This window comes from Vanessa tameamea, chromosome 23, assembly GCF_037043105.1.
Source record: "Vanessa tameamea isolate UH-Manoa-2023 chromosome 23, ilVanTame1 primary haplotype, whole genome shotgun sequence".
Taxonomy (NCBI): domain Eukaryota; kingdom Metazoa; phylum Arthropoda; class Insecta; order Lepidoptera; family Nymphalidae; genus Vanessa; species Vanessa tameamea.
In genome coordinates this window covers 4126437-4148428 of record NC_087331.1, presented here as the reverse complement: position 1 = coordinate 4148428, position 21992 = coordinate 4126437, and the positions used below count along the sequence as shown (strand labels likewise).

General features: G+C 31.9%; 1 protein-coding gene across 1 annotated transcript; it reads right to left on the bottom strand.

The window, feature by feature from the left end:
- Positions 1–3689: 3689 nt before the first annotated feature.
- On the bottom strand, positions 3690–13607 carry LOC113401921 (acetylcholine receptor-like protein cup-4). Its single transcript, XM_026641999.2, has 12 exons — positions 13406–13607; positions 10366–10572; positions 9713–9844; positions 9201–9362; positions 8055–8245; positions 7124–7230; positions 6171–6302; positions 5658–5763; positions 4826–5021; positions 4416–4562; positions 4069–4229; positions 3690–3950 (listed from the first exon to the last, which is right to left on the bottom strand). Exons 1-12 carry the CDS (start codon positions 13491–13493, stop codon positions 3738–3740), a joined length of 1842 nt encoding a protein of 613 aa, XP_026497784.2. The 5' UTR covers positions 13494–13607; the 3' UTR covers positions 3690–3737.
- Between the last annotated feature and the right edge of the window lie 8385 nt (positions 13608–21992).

Here is a 21992-nt window from a genome sequence, read left to right as displayed (position 1 = left end):
TTGTATTTATTTTGATTTAGTTTGTGGTAGAGCTTTGTTCAAGTCCGTCTGGTTGACCATCCACTCAGCAATACAAGTAATTTATGTGTTCCTGTTAGATAAGTTAGCCGGTTTTATTAAAGGCTAAGGGAGGTAACATCCTATTTTCCAAAATTGTTGTCAGATTCAACGTAAAGAATAGTTAATATTTTTTTTCATTGCCAATGTGAGGGTGATAGCTTCTGAGACTGACTGAGATGCCATCGGATGACCCATTTGCCAGTCTGTCAACTTATTAGAAAATTAAAAAAAATATGTTTTGATCGTGATTATGTAGTTGATACAAAAGGTGGACTTAATGGATGAAAGCATTCTCTGCCATAGGAAATGCATGGAGGTGGTACAAAAAATAAACTTCAAGTTACGGATATAAAGATAATATAATGTAGAATATATTATATTCAAATATTGTATCTAATTTTGTTCGTATTGCATATTTGGGATTTAATTTAAAAATAATCATATCACAATATGAAATATTATATAGTTTGGAAAGACTTTTGTTACGGCCATTGTACATTGATTATATTTTGAATGAATACGTGCTTTATTCATCCGATGTATATAATACCAGTCCCAAAAAAACTAAACATAATTAATTAAAATTGTTGTTACTGTTAAAAGTTGCTCTTAAAACGTCATGTTACAGAATTAAATTACAAAACGACCGCTGATATTCACAGAACTATCAACATTAGTAAAAATCGATTGATTGTGATTCCCATGGATTAAATAACAGACAGACAATATATATCAAACTTATATGAACTTACCACATATATTTTTAATGATAACAGTGTTTTATCGTATCGTGACATTTTTATTTGTCTATTCCTAGTTCACTGATACTAATTTCGTACGAATGGTCCAAAATTCAATATCGGTTTTTGAGCAAACATATATACAGAGTATTTGCATTATTTTTGATAGTATACATATAAAATAAATGAAGATATTTTTGGTCAACTAATCATCGCGCACGCGACTGTCCAGGAAAATATTTTGAACTCATCTCATCAGACACATAAAATTCTGCCATATGTGTAAGTTCCAAATTTTATAATTAATAGAAAAGGCATATCAGAAAGATTCTTAAGGACTTTATCGATATTCTCCATTTGGTCAGAACCCATACTCATCCCTTATTTCGAGGCGGAACAGCATGTTATCTTTGTATTATTACGAATAGTGAAATAAAATTATAAAACAAAAAATTATGGGCTACTTGGCAAACACCAAATTTCATCTATTGCGAAATTTATTTTTCTACATTTGGCATAGTATACAAAAAAAAAAATCTTTTACAAGTATCTATATAAAATGAATGGTCAAAATTTCATTAATATCGTATCTTAAGCACCCTCATCTATTACCCGAACGCGGCGGGCTATACGAAACGTAATATCAAAGACAAAGATACAAAGAATAGAGAAAGGGTTCCACTTGACCGATCACCCTTCGGGTAAGTCATCCGGTAAATAACAATGCAAATTAAAGGTTGTGTAAAAATAAGAAATAGAATAATACGAGTAATATTTTATAGTAACCAATGCGTTACGATGCCTCTATTTTAAAAGCCTTCATCAAAGATTATGTTAGTTATTAAAAGTATAATATCCAAATGTCCTTATGTATTTTTATGTATTAGTCATTATCATGGTCATATTTGACTACCTATTAAGTAGTGGTTCGATTATAAGGCTGCAAATCGCGAGGCCATGAATTTAAATATTCGGGTTGGGTCCATAAAAGTTCTTACGTTTTTTTGCCGATAAATACTCGGTTAGTATTCGAAGTTTGGAGTTTGGCAGTGTTCGCATTGTGCCACGGATAGCACGTAAAGTCGTTAACCCCTCGCTGAAATGGTCACCGACTATGATGTTCTGGTTTATTTTAAGATTTCCTCTCCTTAAATCTTAGGGAATTGACTTAGGCTTCATAATGGCTAGCTTAAGACGTTCTCCATTAATTACGTCCTGATGGACAAAGTCATGACGTCAAATAAGTGAAGTAATAACAATAACTTATTATGCTTTGTCGATAAAATTCATCACTCGATAAAGCAATATATCAAGCAACTTAAGTTTCCCAAGTCGATGTCCGACTAACTTCGCAAGTTATCTCTATGCAAAGTCAAACACTAGAACCGATGCTGCTTGCTGTTTAAACTCGATCGAAACACTAACAGAGTGAAGTGACTGTATTGAAATGTTTCAAATGTCATCTTTTAGTTTCGAATTTGTAAATTTTGTAAGATTTTTTTAATCTTTTCAAATACGAATGATCATGAGAGATATCACCAAATAGGCATTAGTTCTACACAGATTACAATATGATGTATTTATTATACAGATTTCTACAAATAATACAAACATTTACATAACACCTTAATGCGGATAAGAATTTCATTAGAAACATGCACGATAATTTCCATTTTCAGGCTTAAAATTATTTATAAATACTAATTAACTTATTTAAAATTACTTGAAGTATGTGATTTACTTGGCGGTAGGGCTTTGTGCAAGCCCGTTTAGGTAGGTACTACCCACTCGTTAAGACTTACAGCATTACTCAGTATTTTTGTGTTCCAGAATGATAGCATCTTAGTTCCCAAGGTTTGTGGTGCATTGGCGATGTAAGGAGTGGTTAATATTACTTACAACGCCATTGTCTATAAGCGGTGGTAACCACTTACCATCAAGTAGCCCATTGGCCGGTCCAACTACCTATATTATTAACCAAAATTTTAATAAACCTTCCAAAATTAAAAAAGTACCTTCAGTAGATGTTATAAGGCATATAAGGCATACAGGCAAGCACCATTGAATCCTTATAATTTGTATTTATAATTCATCTCGTGCTCAGCAGTTAAGTAAAACATCGCGAGGAAAACTGCATTTGTCTAATATAAAAAAAAATCTGCCACATGTGCCAACAAACCCACAATGCAGCAGCGTGGTGGAAAAACTTTCTCCTCGAAATCAGCGGAGGCCGTTACCCAACAATGGGTATATATATATATGTATACATTAATATTATATTAGTAGTCTATTATCAATTTAAACCTTTGCTTGCTAATGAAAATTAAGACTATTGTTTAAACTAAATTTTACTTTGATCCAGAGGTCATTGAAACTTCAAAGTGACCATTCGTTTGGAAAAATCTTGCCTGAGAAAAACATGTGATTAAATGAATTAATTATATCAGTTTATCCATCCATAATAGAACTTCAAAAGACTTCATATAATAGTATGTAAACGTTTTACACATTAGATTATAATGAATCGTTGTTAAAAGTTGTTTTATAAACGTTGCCCATTTATTTTACATAACATTATCAGGTGTGAAAACGATCTTGAATTTGTTATTATTTCGAAAGACGTTTGTCAAAGATATCATAGTCACTGAATTAGTTTCACGCCCTCCGACGTCGAGTACAAGTTTCCTTTGTCTGCCATTATATCACTTGTACTATCTTTTGTTTCTGCTATAATGCAGCAAACACACTAGATTTACACAATCACTTAACATTGTTCGATGCACTTAGTTTTGAACTAATGTTGTACCACTTATCAAATTGTTAGTAAATCCACCTGCTTAAATGGATTTTACGATTCCTTAATAAAAATCACATAATCTTACTCTTGAATATATATTTTTTTACTAAACAATAGTACACGTTATACTCGACGAATGTTCAGAAGTGTAACGCAAGCATTATTGCAAACGATATAGAGTATACAAAAAACATCAACTTGTCTATGGCCTCTGCAACTTCCATTGATTCACTGTATTCTTTATTGTCGCTCTGCATCTCTTCTATGTTACCGTTTCTTGAACCCATCACACCGGAATCGTCATCCTCTTGCCTCGTATAACATTCGTCCACAGTTTCATATATCTGACATACCTAAAAAAAAGAATATTCATTACCATTAGTTGAGCTTTTTTTGTTTTTTATTAAAAATCTTAACAAAAATATTAAATTCTTATTTTTAAAACTGACTTTTCTATAAGTTCAAATATACCTTTAAAGGTGGCAAACAGAATAAGGCTCTAAACCACTGTGAGGTCAAGTTATTCTGGATAAAGGTTGTCTTGCAAATTCTTTTGGCCAATGACGTCATCAACGCTACATGCACTAGCAATGCTAACAATACTCCTCCCAAAACCGCAACATATAGAATCACTGAAAATATTCGCTTCATTAATGAAAAAAAACGAGGTGACAAATATGTACTTAATTTATGTTTATAACTTTATTCATCTCGTGATTGGTGGTGAATCGGATCAAATTCTGTCATATGTATATTACAATCCTTTATTGGAGCTTCGTAGAACTTCGTAGAAGTAATAATGAAACACAAAAACTTACTAATAGTAGGCACAGTGTGGCTGGGTACCAAGAAATCAATGTTGCACAAACCCATACAAATAACAACAGTGCAACATCCATAGAACCAAACCCTCTTCATGTTCAAGCGCTCACTCCAGAACGATAATAAAACAAATGTCACGAGTACTGTAAAGGAAATACTTTAATATAAAAATTTAGAACTAAATGTCTATAAAAAATGGTTTTATATTTCTTTACCAAAGTTTTGAATGTTTCTTTGATGATACAGCTAATTGTGATTTTTTATTTTATATATAATTTTAAGTATTTTTATAAATACAGAGTCGAAAAATGCGTTCATGAACAATAAGGCAACAAAAACACAAATTAATAACTTAATTTATATTGTCAATACTTCATGTCGCTAAAATCTTATCAAAATATCTCACCTAATAAAGGCGTATAGAAAACAATATTATATGAAGTTGCTCGTCGTTTCAAGCTGACGTTGATGATATATCTGTCATTGAGATGAGTACTATTATCGTCGAAGGTATAAATTTGGTTCCAGGCTGATGAATTTACTACGTACTGGTGAGTACTCACATCCCAACCGTTTTGAACAACGTCATCAATCACTGTGAACTGAGGAATTTTGGTATTTCATTGCGATGAAAATTTGTACATTTTTATATATAAATAATATAAGTTATCGGACGGACAAATCTGTCATCTTATGGTAAGTCGTCACCACTACAGAAATAAAGGTTCTACAAAAGATACTAAACATTATTGATATCGTCAACTCGGCGTTACGTTGGAAATTAAAATGTTTTGTCTGTTGTACCTGTAATTACACTGATTCACTCACTTTTCAGGCCAAAACACAGCAATACAAAGCATTGCTTCTTGGCATTAGAATATGTATTGAGTGGACGACATCTACCAAAAGACAGGCTTACAAAAAATCCTACAACTAATATTATGACTATACCGATATTTGGTACATTTATTCAGAAAATCGGACGGATTATATGTACAGGTATTGAACATGCCGCTCTGTATATTTAACCTAAAGTTATTTATTTTTATTTTATTAAAAAAAAATATTTACTTAATTTAAATATAGTTTTATAATACAAAGTTGACAATCATTCGTCGGTTAAGACATTAAATACGATTCACAAATTAATAGATCTATTATAGTGCATTTATATTATATTATATTTAAAAAAAAACTTAAATTTAAATAAATTATGTTAATTATAATTGGAACCTTACCGCTTTCATGGCATCACTATTAGCATCTAATTGCCTTAGAACTATCTGATCATGAAGTTCCCAAGGTTCCAAAACTATTGTACACAGGTACTCATCACGTGGCCATCTAAATTAATCAAATACATTTATTAACATTTATTAAGCCGTATTATATGAAGTAACTCAGGACTTAGACCACTCTCTTCCAATTTCTGAGGAAAAGTCTACTCTACTACGTAACTTGGAGGCATGGAGGATCAGCATTGTAAAGTTGAAGGTACTGAAAATAAACTGCTGTGAATTGGAATGTCTCAAGAAATCTGTCACGTGTATATGAAAAGCTTGGTAGCATAATCCACTAAAGCCTTCTCCGTAACGTGTGCTTTGGCCCAGCAGTATAAATATCACGTGATGTTTCTTTAATGAAATTAAAAAGTAAAATAGAATAGCCTAGGCTACCATTATACAAAATGGAAAATCCATCTACTATACAAATCATGACCACGTGGCAGGAATCTAGAGTTAATTACTCACTTCGTTATCGTATTATCGTAATCAAAACACCAAGTCTGAATCGATGTCTGCATGTGTAGGGTCGCCTCGCCGCTATTCACCATATATATCAATTCCTGATTCTTAGCATCTAGCATACTGATCGAATCAGAGCTGAAATGAAAAAATTCAGAAATTTTGTTAAAAATACTATAGTATTTAAAAATGATTCTTTTCTTTTAATAATACGAGTAGGTTTATATATTTTAATCGTCGTATTACAAGATTAAATTAAATGTAAATGTAGATCTTACCAAATCACCAAGAAAAGCAGTAATTTGTATTCTCCAACCATTATTTAAAAAAGTGACATAACCTATTTCTCCTAGCACCTGTCAATTATTCTACCCCCAAACATCGACATTTCGAATTCTTATGTTTCACTTTGAAAAGTCTGTGTGCCAGTGTTTATTATGAGAGCAAAATATATGTTAGATCCCTTGGATTGTAATTCAATGGCGAGTGCATTGTCATGCACCTGTCTACGAGTATGAGTAAAGGTGACTACTACTTTGTGACGCATTCAATTGCTTGAATAAATATAATCTGGTAGAAACCAGTAAGATGCTCAATTATTTTCATATACATCAAGGTAATTATATCATCACATACACCAACATTACTTTAAATTTTTCTTCTATTCCAAAACATCATTGTATAAATGAGCCATCTGATGGTAAATGGTCATTATTGCTTATAAACATTGGCACTCTTAGAAGTAATACATCCCTCACATCGTCAATGTGGCACTGACCTTGGAAAAAAAGAAATCATGTCCCTTGTGCCTGTAGTTACACTGGCCCGCACACAGTTAAAATGCTAAATGTTGCTGATATATGATCACAGTAATTGTGATGACCTACCCAGATGGGATCTTATCCTGATAATTTCTAATTAACTTTACAAAATAATAACAAATTGCAATGTTATATTACTTGAAAACTGATAAAGTTGGGCTCCATATCTGCCCCTGCCGAAACGTAAGATATGTCGTTCCGTTGAATTTACTTGGATTCCAGGCCATACTATCATCGGTCCATTTCTAAAAATAAGTATGATCTTTTGGATCAAATTAGCAGTACCTAAATTGCTAGGATATAAAGAAAAACAAGCAATTTTGTTATTATAATATACGTACAATTACAATCTTTGTGGGAGTCTAAATACCCAACAATATTAACAGCCTGTAAATTTCCCACAGCTGGGCTAAGGCCTCCTTTCCCTTTTGAGGAGATGGTTTGGAGCATATTCCAACACACTGCTCGAATGCGGATTGGCGGATGCACTTGTGGCAAAATTTCGTTGAAATAAGAGACAAAGATTTTATCACGATGTCTTCCTTCACCGCCGAGCACGAGGTGAATTATAAATACAAATTAAGCACATGAAAACTCAGTTGTGCTTGCCTGGATTTTAACCCACAATCATCGGTTAAGATACACGCGTTATAACTACTGGGCCAACTCGGCTCATGTTGTCTAAATACTCGTTCTGTATTTTAAGGAAATATATTAATCACTTTATAACTTGTTATTCTTGGAACGAAGTTCTTTTAAGCGGCTTACAGTAAATTGAACTGACAGAAATCATCACGCAAGGAAAAAGCGTTACACCCCCTCAAGGCTGCTCTTCCCTCTCTTTCTCCCATGTACGATTTTATATATTTTTATTTAATACACACACATGAGATTTTTAATAATAATGTTATGTATTGCTCTATATATATATATATATATTCGCAAGGTTGTTAATTTATTACATTGTGTTTATTTAATTTATTGCGAAAACAACTTCGCCCCAACTAGGTGTCCTACGACACCTACAATACAATATAGTTTTATCTATCTATCTGTCATTTTAACTTACCCGAACGATAGACACAGCAGTGCTCAATTTAGATTCAAATGCGTCATACATTATGCTTGTTATTTTCACTCCAATGTTGACAGTGAATTTTGGTCTCGGTGGTTGGTATGGATCTTTGTTTAATAGCAGAGTTCGCAGGAGTTTCTCTGAGTTGGTAAGTTTTGGTTCAACTGCTTGAGAACTAGGCGTGACTGTAAGTTATGTAAATATATCATTTTCAATATTCAAGTAGTACAAACTTATAGTCTTATATTACTAATATTTCTATTCATGATTGCCTCGTTGATCAATAGATTAAGAAAACAAGGCAGCCAATACGCTAGTTAATAAAGCCGCAGATCTCAAGGTGCTGAGTCTAAACTGCCGATCGTTTCAATAAAAGTCAGTCCTATAGAACAACTTAGTAGCAGCCCAGAGTCTGAAAGTAAGAAGTGAGCACATTCCCGTAGCTTGAAAAGAACTTCAAAGCCGTGTATTCTACGCTTGAATTATTCCCGGTTGTATCAGATATGTTGTCGTACTTTACTTTACTGTATACTTTTATTGTATACCATAAAGAGAAAAACAAATAAAACAAATAAAAAGAGTGCACTCATATTTGAATGGCTGCCGTGGCCAAAATCGGTCACGAGAACATCATCATAGTATTCATATGTAACAAAATATTTGACGATTTTAATTGCCTACTTAATGACACAAATATGTTTCGCGTTTGAAAAAGAACAACAGAAAAGCCTGTCAAATATAATATTGAGTCATATGAGCTTGCATTGTTAGAGGTTTCCTAGCATGGAATATAAGATTAATCAAATATGTATATTTTTAAAAATCGAATATATTTTTTTAAATATTTAACTTTTTTTGACAGACTGGACGAAGAGAACCGTCGTAAAAAGTAAGTATCAAAGCTGTGACATAATATTTTAGACTAATATTACGTTAATTTGGTGTGAAGAACTGAAAGGAGAAAACCAAAATCCAGATGAAGAAATCTACTTGACCAGGAGGAGACCCAACCACGACTGCAGTGCCTTAGATGATGACGATGATTACATTTATACATCTATCAATATTAATAAGTGATTTGAAATCTTAACTTTGAATTAAGAATTTTACTATTATATATTTTTTTTAATTGATACTTACCGCTAGAACCATTAGCCAAGGGTATTGGACAATCAAAAAGAAATTTAGCCTCAACTCCGTTCCAAGCAGCAAAACTAAAGTATCGAACAGTCAGTGGGTTCATGTCTTGATATGATATTATCGGTAATATTTCACCTTCTCGTCCAAACTCAATCAGGCCGTCTATAACAAGTATTAAAAAATGAAGTTATTTATTAAACCCTATAGTGTGCAACATGTATCATGTTATAAATTAAATGATTTAAAAAAATAAACTATCGCTGAATACTCAGTAGCAGCCCGTAGTATGGAAATTAGCCGTTTCTATCCCGTATCTTAGAAAGTTCGTAAAGCCTTTGGTCATGTACCTGAACTCTATTTATGTGTGGACTTGTCGACGCATATGATTTGAGAGCGATGAATCACTGAGTGTACCTGTGTTTACGCCCACATTTGAGGATTATCCTGCATTAGTCATAATTCTTATCAAATGAAAGCCGTTAAGACTAAAACTATGAATGTACATAGGTTACCTTCAGTTATTTTTATGTAGAACGCCCTGAAGTTAACAGTTGATAAAATGCCAACTGTCTTCGCGGACGCTCGTGCATTCCTTTTCAGATTTCCTCTCAGCTCCGTGAACTTATTCGCTCCACCACCGACAACTATATATAAAAAAAAACACATTCAAATCCTGTCATAATAATTACCAAGTAAAATCTACCAAGTGGTAACTACTAATTGCTGTACTCCGAGTATCGTACAAAAGACTAATAAGTCCGTGAAAGTGTGGTAAAACCTAATGGGTTTAATCCCACGTTTAGAAAGTCTTTGACAAATCATCAGAATCAACCAATACTGACTTACACGTATGAAGTTGTTCATATCCTTGTCTGTCTAATTATAATAAATAAATAAATATTGGACAACATCACATACATTACTCTGATCCCAATGTAAGTAGCTAAAGCACTTGTGTAATGGAAAATCAGAAGTAACGACGGTACCACAAACACCCAGACCCAAGACAACATAGAAAACTAATGAACTTTTTCTACATCGACTCGGCCGGGAATCGAACCCGGGACCTCGGCGTGGCGTACGCATGAAAACCGGTGTACACACTACTCGACCACGGAGATCGTCACTAATTATAATAAAAGAAGAAATTATGTTTCTAACTTACCAATTTCATAAACTGGATCTGTTGCATCTGGCTTAGGTACAGTCGACAAAAGAATGTGTCCATTACTAGCTGCTAGTATCGCAATATGCATTTCGAATACAATACTGGGATCTGAATGAACGGCTTTTCGGTCCGCATAGTCAACGAGGTAGAACGTCTCGTAGTTGTAGCCGTGTTGGCAGATATGCTCTTTGCACTGCATTGCCACTAGAAGCATCATTTAAATTGTATTTATTATTTAAAACATAACTATGAAGGAGATCATCTGTCAGCTATGTCAATATAACGCATCATAACCAGGTCGGTAAAGCATTACATTGTTAGAAATAATTTAAAAAAAAACTATTTTATTATGATTTAGTTGCGAAAAATTTACATTTTATATAATATGCAGAGACCAATTAGGCCGAGATGGCTGGCCATCAAGAACGCGTGCATCATTACCGATGATTATGGTTTCAAACCCAGGCAAGCACCACAAAATTTTCATGTGCTTAATTAGTGTTTAGGTACATCTTGTATTCAGCGGTAAAGGAAAACATCGTGAAGAAACCTATTATGTAAACCTTAATTAAACACAAATTAAGCACATGAAAATTCAGTGGTGGTTGCCTGCGTTTGATCCCGCAATCATCGGTTAAGAAGTACGCGTTCTAATCATTGTGCCATCTCGGCTCATTATTGCTATCAGAACTACTATAACAAATACTTGTTTGTTATATGATACTTTACTGAGACTAAATTTTCCTATCGTTATTATTCATTAGTGAATATTCAATAGATTCGAATATCAATATACAAAGTAATAATCGTCACTACTAATACGGTTTACAAGGTATTGATTTCGTAATTATATTATTACAAACTAAATGTAAACGTACACTAATGGTTTAGTAACAAGTCGCAAATTAACGATTAACGATCCATTCGATAAGTAAATTAGATAAGTCTGCATCGCATGCACAAAACTAATCTATTTAAAAGATAAAGTATCTGTAAAAGATAGTTTTGTGTTAGTTCGTGTATTCCGTCAGGTAAATTAGACATTACGAATAATACAATTATATAAAGTTCTATTTTGCTTCTTCTCTTGTGATGAAGGTTTTTTGGAACTTATTCCATCACGCTGTTCCGATGCATGAATGGAATAAAATATTTGACACATCAGATCTCCTCAAACAATTTTCCTTCACAGTTGAGTAAGAGTATGAATCAAACACAAATTAAGCGGTACATGCACGGATATGAACTAACAATCTTCGGATAAAAATTCACGTATTCTGGCCACTGTGCCAACTCAGCTCATTTACATAAATAAAATTAAAATCTATACAATTCAAGACAAAGTTTCAATGATTTATAAGATCGTATACGTTGAAACTGATCAAGCCATTTTGAATAATTGAAATGATCTGAGCGATCGCTTCACGAAATTTAAATGCTCATTTCCAAGACTACGAACTTGGAACCGGTCTCGAAGTTTCCACTTGAAAAAGTTCGATTCGAATAGACTTGAAGCAATGACATTAACTATTAATGGTAATTTTATTATATCTTGGGAAATCAGACTGATTTTTAAATCGCTAATATTTTAAAATTAATTAATTAGCATATCTATTCTATATTTCAATATTTAAGTTTACATATATTGACTCCGGACAGCAATTGATGGTTTTTTGACAGAACAACCCAATAATTTTTTATTAGTTCGACCCCAGGTATAAACCCATGTCCTCAGGGTCTGCACTAAACCAAAGCATATCTGTCATGTCCTCAATTGACTCAGTAAATTGAAACGATATTTTAGATGAAATAAATAAATATTTTCAAAATTGGATTTCAAACCGCATTTCCGATCGCGCGTATGCAATTCAGAAATCTTTTGACGAAACGTATTAACATTTTTTTTTCTTTCTTGTGAAAATTCTTTTAAGTAAATATAGCAGCGAGAAATTAAGTTTTTTTATACAATAATATCATCATTATTTATCAATTGAATAAAACAATTCTGGAAAATTAAAAACACGACTGCTCTCAGTGAATTAATTTATAACCAGTCTAACTCTATGATGTATGGATTCTCCTACTATACATCATATATCAAAATATATTCAGACATTTAAGCGCCATCGTGGAATAAAGATTCACTCTCATTCATACATATTACATACATGAACCCCGAAAACATTACACTCCTTTTAAGGGTAGTCATGTAATAAATAATGTTTTACTGAATTATGACACGACTAAAAGTTATTACTTTATGAATATCTAAAGCCAACAAAAGCAGTAATCTATAAACCGTTTTGAAGTAAAACGAAGTGAAATAGCTCAAGATTCTCTCTTAGTAAATTATTAATTTTTGATATCAAGTGTTTCACATACATATATTATACCAGTTGTCGTTACCAGTTTTTCGGAATGGTTAGGCATAAAAAAGTAGCCTATGTCCTTTCTTGCAGTTCAAACTTGTTTTGTACTAAATTTCATTTTAGATTCGGTTTAGAGATTTGGCCGTTTAAAGGCAAAGAGAGAAAGAGTTACTTTTACTATACTATATATTATAAACAAACTTTTATTATTAGCGAAATGATTTATATTGATTATTAATATGCTAAAATTTTAATATTGTTTGTGATTATACTGTTAAAATTCAATATTAAGTAACATAGCTTCTGTACTTTATACATTTTGTGTTATAAAATAAAGTCTTGTATAAATAAATTAATTAACCCTTAGCAAAGACACGTATAACAAACGATTAAAAACGAACCTCAAATATTCTTTGATGCTTAAACTTTACTCCACCCCATGGAGATCGTTGCGTGATATTGCAAAATATATAACCTTACTCTAGAAATGGACTGCAAAACGCAAGTTCAATTGGATTGGTAGATCTTAAGATTAATCAATTCAAACAAACGCTTCCCGCTTGAAAATATTAATAAAGATAATAAGATATACGCATAAGGTTACCAAAACCACTTTAACTTTTTACCCATCGATATATTAAATCACGAATTCTAATAATAATACTCACTATCATACGTAAATGTGAAATTTGAATCCGTTTGAACAGAACTTGTAATTATAAATAATTTTAAACACAACAATGAAATCCACTTCATTATCACTTATAAGAATCACAACACTTTTTTTAATTGAAAATATTTTTCCTCTTATAAATGCGGCGGCTGTAATTAAAGCCACTATCCAGTAGAATTATTAGTTCAGAAGTATACAGACGACACACATGAATGCATCGTGTGCGTTACATCGGCGATACAACTCGACTCTGTCTTTGTTCTTTTTTATGACTACAAATTAAGGGCAACTAATATTATTAGAAAAGAAAAAAAGGAGGGAATAGATTCCATGTGTTACTTTAAGTAAACTTGCATTTCTCTTTAATATATCGACATTTTATGACGACAACAATAATAAAAGTATAATAGGAAATAAAATATAAAAATGACATATTCACACTTTATAAATATGTTTAATAATAATAATATATAAAAAATCGTGCACAACGAAAAACATTACGCAATAAGTCACATAGAATTTCGTGAATCCAATTAACGTTAAAATCTTACTGTCATAACTACAGAGAAAGAAATTAATTTATTAAAATAATCACAAACCATGGTGTCATAGCCGTTGCAAAGCACGCGAATCCCAGAGGAAGTGTAGTCGTGGTTATCGGGGCGGACGTGTGATAAATAACAGTACGATGTCATATTGTAGCAAAAATATTTAATTTATTGTACGTATCTTATCCTCAGATAGCGATTTATTGTAAATATTATATATTTCAAATTCAACGTTTCAAATAAAATATTTTATGCATAGAACACCAGTAGCGGTATCCGAATTTATTTCCTTTATTTGCATCTACTTAACGTTTGTTTGCGCAACGAAGGCTAAATAAAATTTAAACTACAATATTATGCAGTGTTTGCTTACATAAGTTACAAATTCTTTTGTTTCTGGGTATTTTGCCCAGCAAGCGGGGAAAATATAGTTTTAACTAGTTGCCCCGCGTGAGTTCACTCGCTTTGAAAGTTGGAGTTAAAAAATAAACAAACAAACAAATCATTTAACTTTATTTGATATTATGAATAAATACACACATTGTAGATTCGTAATTAAAAAGCATACTTACATTCATTAAAATTACTATCGTGTCAGAATTCATTTCGAAATACGTATGTTTTCTCATAGTTTATTTCATTACCACCCGCGAAAGATGAGATGAGTTCGGAATACAAGTATATTTAAAAAACTCTATACTACTACTAATTTATTTAAAAAACTATGTAAATAATTATCTCTATATGCATTCCTTTTTGACTCTAAGTAAATTTTAAGGTAGGATAACCACCAATTATATAATCACCTATATAACAACGATTTCCAGTGTTAATAGAAACAAAATCAAGCGATTTTTTTTATCCATGGCATCACGTGTTAAAATCAAAGTGACAAGTAATAATCTCATCTGGACCAAAATACATCCTTGTATTTATGTTACTTAAGGACTATATTCCATTGGAGTTTTAATCGCAACAGTACAAAGTGATACAAACTTGTTTTTTCCATCAGAAATATATTGACGTCAAAGAATTATTTCTCTTTCGAATTTAAACTTTTTAATTGAAATATACCTCAAGCAATAGAATATAACGTCTGGAACATTTCCAAACGGGGTTTTCGATTTCATAGCAATTTGAAACCATTTTAGAAAATGCAAATGCCCTTCTGGTAATATTGTTTCTGAATTTATTTTACAATAGCTTTTACCTGATACTTCGTCCGCATAAAATATTCAACTGTTTTTCTTACTTTTACGTGGGAATCAACAATGTTTCAAAATAGCAGTCATTATTCTTTTCGTAATATTTCAAAAAAATATAGTAAGTAGATTAGCCCAAGCAAATTCGTTTTGATAATTTACAAATAAAATAACGGACTACAGAAAAATAAGCTTTGAAATGACAGAATGAACCTATTAAACTTCATACTACTTGATGGTAGGGATTTGTACATAAGCCGTATGAATAAAAATGTCAAAATAAAAAAAAACTATTACATTTATAAAAATTGAAACGAAAACTTGGAAAAAGTCACAAGTTTATTTTGCCCTACGAAAGATATTAAAAAAAAAATACTTTGTACTACGTATGGAAATTGATTATAATTTTTTTTTTTTTGTATTAAGAAATCTCCAAAGAGTGGGAATTTGAAATTTTCCATTTATTTACATTACATTGTACCACTTCAGTTCCCTTCACTTCACTTATCAGTGGTCCGGTACTGATTAAGGGAAAATATGAAAATAGAATTAAAGTGCTTTAAATAATTCAAATACTTAACTACAGAACGTAGCACTCAGTAAATCGTATGAAATATTTTCAACCATTACTGACCGTCTGTACTTGACCTATAAATTTTGAATTCAGTAGGAAATGTGGTCGCATAGCGTAAGTTGACGACCACAAGAACCATTTATGAAGACCCTATGAAAAATACAATAAATAATAAATGGTACGGAACCCGCAGCGTCCGAGTCTATAATACACTTAGCCGTTTTTTCTTTTAATTTCTAATGTTAGTGAGCCATAACAAAGCAATTTTTAGTATATAGGTAGGTGGACGAGAAAATGGGCAACCTGATGGCAAATGGTCACCACTAACGAGAGGTGCTGAAACAAATATTAACCATTCCTTACACCGCATTTTCACCAATCTTGGGCACTAAGATATTATATCCCTTATGCCTGTAGTAACACTCGCTCACTCATCCTTCAAATCAAAACACAACAATGCTAATTATTTCTGTATAACGGTAGAATATCTAAGGAGTGGGTAGCACTTAATCAGACATGGTTGCACAAAGCTCCAAGTAAATGCAAACGATCACAAAAAAATAGTTAAATATTATTATTATGTTGACGTAATTGTATTTAACGAACAAAATTTTAACATATTTAACAAGCAAATAGGGAATAGTATTCTACAGGTAAAAAGTTTAAATACAAAATTAAGCAACCTCATTTCCAATACAATCTACAATGCGATTAAACACGTTTTAGCTTTCAAGATAGCCGTAATCAACCGATCGGCTGTAACGGCTATCCCAACACCGATCGGCTTAATTCCGCCATTTGCATTGGAAATACTTAGGTTTCTAACTTTTGCTGGTGCTAACTGCCCGCATCCACAAACAGAAATTGTAAACATGTTCCTTCATTATTGAAAAGTAGACTTTATGTCATTTGAATTTGAGTAGGTTTTCAGTTGTTATTGTAAATTAGCCCAGCTTAAACTTTAGTTTAACGGTCAGTATTGTAATTCGATACTAAATCACACTGTTCCGATGTAAATGTGGATTAGGATTGGGTAGTTAGTGAGCTCTTGGGTGTTGGAAAAAGTTTTGGACCAGATGTGACTTGAAGTTTGGACATTTGATTCTGTTTGTAAATGAAAATGTTTTAATTCAGACAAAATCGGTATAAAATAAAATAAATTGTTATAAAAAAATATTACTTAATCATAATATATTTTATTCCGTATTTTAAGAGAGAGTATGCATGTATGATTGAACGAGGTACATACGGAACCTGCATTTCAAATAAAAAAAAATACCTTAGATTTAGGTTAAAGTTTGTAACTACTTCAATATGGACTGTAAAAAGGTAAATTATGCTTACATAACTAACTTACCTTATAAGTTATGATCGTATAACTTTTCCCAATAAAGTAAATGTCATTAAACTTCCTACAACAGGGCAAGGTCCTCTCACGTTATCCCTCTGTTCGGGACTCATCGTATACAAATGTGGCAACAAGTCATTCGTGAACATGCAGGCTACCTCTCGATGTATTAATTTCCCGTTAAGCAAAACATTTATTATTACACACACAAATTCAATACACGAAACTCAGTTTTGTTTTGTTGAGTTAGAACTGATCCTGTTAATTTATTTCATATGAAATTACAGTATAAGTACATATTAAAAATTACACATACATATACTCACTGATATATATATATATATATATATATATATATATATATGTATATCAATAACAAGCGTATACAACATTAATGAGAAATACGTGTAAACTATATCAACAAAATAACGTCGAAAAATATTTATCTTTAACCCCGGGAGAAACTCGACGATAAGCAATCGGAGATTTTTTTTTTTTATATACAGGATAAGAATCGTGTACCTAATATGTCAATGTCCAGGTATAGCTAGAGATGTTTCGTTATTTGTTGCACTATAGCCAAGACATTATAGCCAAGGGTATGTGGAATGTTCTAGAAGTCTCATTAAATGTATCAGAACTCTAAATGGAAAACCGCTAATATAATATTAAGTATCGATTATTACATATAACATAAAATATCATAACATGAAATAATAAAAAATCATGACATTTGAGACTGCTTTAATAACTGTACAAGTCATGACAGCGGAATGAACGCCAGCAGAATTTCGTCGTTCACAATTTCGAATCTCAAAATGCAAAAATGATTTTCATCTTTTGTTACGTTACAACGCGTTAACCGATGAATTATGGACATTGGAGACAACGAAACAATACGTCTCGTACTTTTGTTCTACTCAAATAAGAAAAGTATTTATGTCAGTGAAAAGGCGTGTCATATTTATAGGCTTACATACATTTCAAAATAAAAGTGTGTGTGCAATTTACACATTTCACGGTAGAAATAAAGCTTAATAATATTAATTATTATTATTCTTGTTGATACCTTGTCGTGATGCATTTTCGTTACATTGAATTTCAAATCACAATTATTCCAAAGAGGTTGAGTTTTAATAATTATATACATAAGTGTAAAGGAAAAAATCTTCTAGTTTCATCATAATTGGATGAATAACTTAGGAATGCTTAAGTTCACAAATATTTCTCTATTTATATATATATCATAATCAATATATTATATCATCATAATCAGCATGTATAAGTCCACTGCAGGACATAGGTCTCCCCCAAGGCGCGCCACTAAGCCCGATTTTCGGCCCTTCTCATCACAGCGTGGACTGGGGGCCGTGGGTATATTGGACTTATCTTAGGGGAGCTGATGTCATAGTCGCCACGCTGGGCATGCGGGTTGGCGACCGCAGGGCGGCGCAACTTCTCGCACCAGTAACGTTGCTATCCGTCACCGGTCTTGTGCTGTCGGTCGGTGGTTATACCACCATCAATCGGTCGTCAGAGCCTCGTTGGTTAAATAGCATGTGAGGATGACTTAGGGCACTGATATATACAGGGTTATTGGTAATTCCCGTTAGGAGGTGATAGGAGTGACTATTTGCGATAATTTTAACCCCCATATTCATTATGCAAAAGTGAACCATTTTTGAGTTATCACGTTTTTTAAATTTTTTCAAAATAATTCAAAATTGCAACTTCAAATATTTATTTTGAAAAAAGTTTCGATTAAAATCTACTTTTTTCTTCTGATTTATAAAAACGATTAAACACTGGATATTTTTCAATATTTAAACAATAATTATCGGTCCAAATTTAAAAATGCGAGACGGAAAACGATATTATTTCAAATTTTTTTTATTTTTTTCCCTCAAATATGCCTGAAAAACAAAAAAAAACATTATGAAACTTTTTTTTTTTTTTTTTCTCGTTACAAGACATTCGTAGATAATGTCGAAATATCGAGCTCCACCAAATAAAAATAAAAATCATGGTAAATATCCCGTTTTAGATACTGTTAGTAATTATGAAACTTGTTCTGCAGATTATTTTAAAAACATAATCGTTTAATTAGCTTTCCGAAAATGTATAAAAACTAGGAATATATTTCAAAGCAACTGAAATAAAATGATCAGAAAGGACGCTGGTGGAAATTCGTATTCGAACATGACCAAATTCGTACTAAAGGTCGCTCTTTAAAATTCCCACTAAATTGATTTAAAATAATAACCAATGAAAAAAACTTACTTATTTACTTAACTTACTTACTTAATACAAATTTAAAATTAAATTTAGATTCATAAACAGTTCAGTAGCTAAGTTACAATTAAGATATTTTGTAAATTAGCCTAGTTCTTGCTCGAAGTGACTTCCCCTATAACCCTGTATATATACATAGTTAATAAAACACGCTGTCGTGAACTGAGAAGTGAAAAATCTTTACAAAGCATATAGCATTTTTTTCCGTTATTAAATTTTATATTAAAATATTATTTTACCTCAGACTTCGTAAAAGCGTGTTTCAAAAACTCAGTTATTTTAAATAGTGTTCGTATATGTTTTTGTGTAAATTATATATCATATTGGTATAGGACATATTCAATATCTCCCATTTATTGCTTATACTAATAAATTAATACAGTTTTTTTTTGGAAAGCCCAACTGAAAAGGCTTTTCAACTAATATACATAAACCTTAGACCAGACGATACAGGGCGTTTCGCGGAAGATTAAGTCTTAGTTTAAATAACCCGCTTTAAATTTAGATTACACGTGATAAGCGTGACTTTATATTCTTGTAACAAACTATAACGTTGCTTTACCGATTATTATCGTTAAGCAACATAAATGTTATAAAATATTTGTTGGGATGAGGTTGCTTTAAGCGGCTTACGGCAGAGTGAACTGGCAGACATCGTCAAGGAAAATGCGTTACGTCCCTCCAGGCGACCTTGCCCTATCTTTCTCTTTCGCTCTGTTACGTTCTATTATAAACAGCTCTATGTTATATTACTTATACTTTATTTTTTTATGATATAGGTAGGCGGACGACCATTGGGCAACCTGATGGTAAGTGCTCACTACCCCCATAGACAATGGGGCTGTAAGAAATATTAACCATTCCTTAAATCGCCAATATGCCACCAATCTTGGAAAGTAAGATGTTATGTCCTCTGTACCTATATTTACACTGGCTCACTCAACCTTTGAACCGGAACACAACATTACTAGGTACTGCTGTTTGGCGGTACCTACCCAGATGAGCTAGCGCAAAGCCTTACCACCAATTTATTTTTTAGCATTTTTTCAATTCACACTTTATTATAATAACAATTTTATTTTTTGCCAATTAATTTTTCTTAAAAGATATTTATTTATTTAATTACACCTGTTATTTAATACATATAATACGTCAAAAGCAGCGTCGTTCCAACCGGGTCTTTGATTGTAACAGATTGAATCTTTTTAACGTTACAATATGTTGCAATCTCGTACATACAAATAATTATAATACCATATATATTTCAATGTGTCCGGTATCCGAACAAAATAATTTATTTCTTATATATGTGGTATTATTATGATCTCATCTTATGATTGCTTTCGGAAATGTTGAAGAATTACGTGACGCAAAACTTTGTACACTTTTTACAAAAATTACGCTGACTTAGGAGTTTGAAATTTGGCAATGTTAAACTTTATAGGGAGATGGAGTGCAGAAAGCTAATATTTTTATATAATATATAATAGAAATACATTAAATTGATATACAATACATTAAACACACGTCAATATTTAATATGAAATATTCATAGTTTATGCTGTATATTTTGAAATTTATCCTTGGAGTAATAATATAAAAACCTTCATTAAAAGTATAAAACCTCTTTGCCGTTAGTGATGATAAAAGGGGTGGTTTATTTTTTTGTTCACATGATCGGAATTACGATTCTACGGAAAAATGCTAACATTCTTGCTACCATTCCACGCAATTATGATTTGTACAGAACCATTTTTTTATTTTAATTTGTATGTAGCTTAGATTTCAATTATAATTATTCTTATATAAATAAACGATTTACGGTCATAGTGCCAATAGCAACGTATATCATATCAAAGTCAAAAATCAATGACGTTTAATTTGACATGTGAGTTTTTTTTATTCAAATAGCAAGGTATCATCCAGCTGAGCCTAAATTTTCGTTTTTTTTTTTCGACTTAATCTATTATAACTTTATTAAAACCAACAAGAGGAACAATAATTCTACAATCATACCTAATGGAATTTCTAATTAAGTTCTAAGGTATGTATTCTATTGGTGTATGTAATAATTACGTCATCAGCCCGCAACATGCCTGAAGCTTGTCTGCTCTCTGTACATGATGTTTAATGGCAATTAAATATCAATTCTAAAGACATTAATCATTCTACGGTACTTTAAGCTTCGATGTGCTGAAACGATGACACATATTTTAACGCGTGGATAATTATTAAGATCATACGGCTTTAAATTTACGTCATTTTTATGTATATTTTAGGTTGGTAGACTATCGTTAACGCGCTACCAACCTTGGGATGTGAGGTGTAATGTCGCTTCAATGGCTCACTCACCATACAAAACGGAACAAAATTCTTGGTCTTTGATAGTAGAAGTAGTGATGAGTGGGAGGTACCTATCCTGACTGGCTTTAAATAATAAGAGAAGGCGATACTAATTAATATATTATAATCTTTTATTAAATCTTATAAAGGCTTTTCGAATTTCCAATTCCAAAGCATAATATTGCGATCAATGTTTGTATAATACAAATGAATCGTTTTCCTTTTTCCAATGGGTAATATTGATTTGATAAATCACGTGGAATATTTCCGAAGAT

Excerpts from the sequence above, each read along its gene's own strand:
- LOC113401921 (XM_026641999.2), bottom strand. The coding sequence starts at position 13,493 with ATGAAGTGGATTTCATTGTTGTGTTTAAAATTATTTATAATTACAAGT. Across the intron at positions 5,022-5,657 it reads ATAGTGATGCCATGAAAGCG|TTCACAGTGATTGATGACGT; the intron begins GTAAGGTTCCAA and ends AAAATTCCTCAG. Across the intron at positions 4,563-4,825 it reads TTTCTATACGCCTTTATTAG|TACTCGTGACATTTGTTTTA; the intron begins GTGAGATATTTT and ends TTTCCTTTACAG.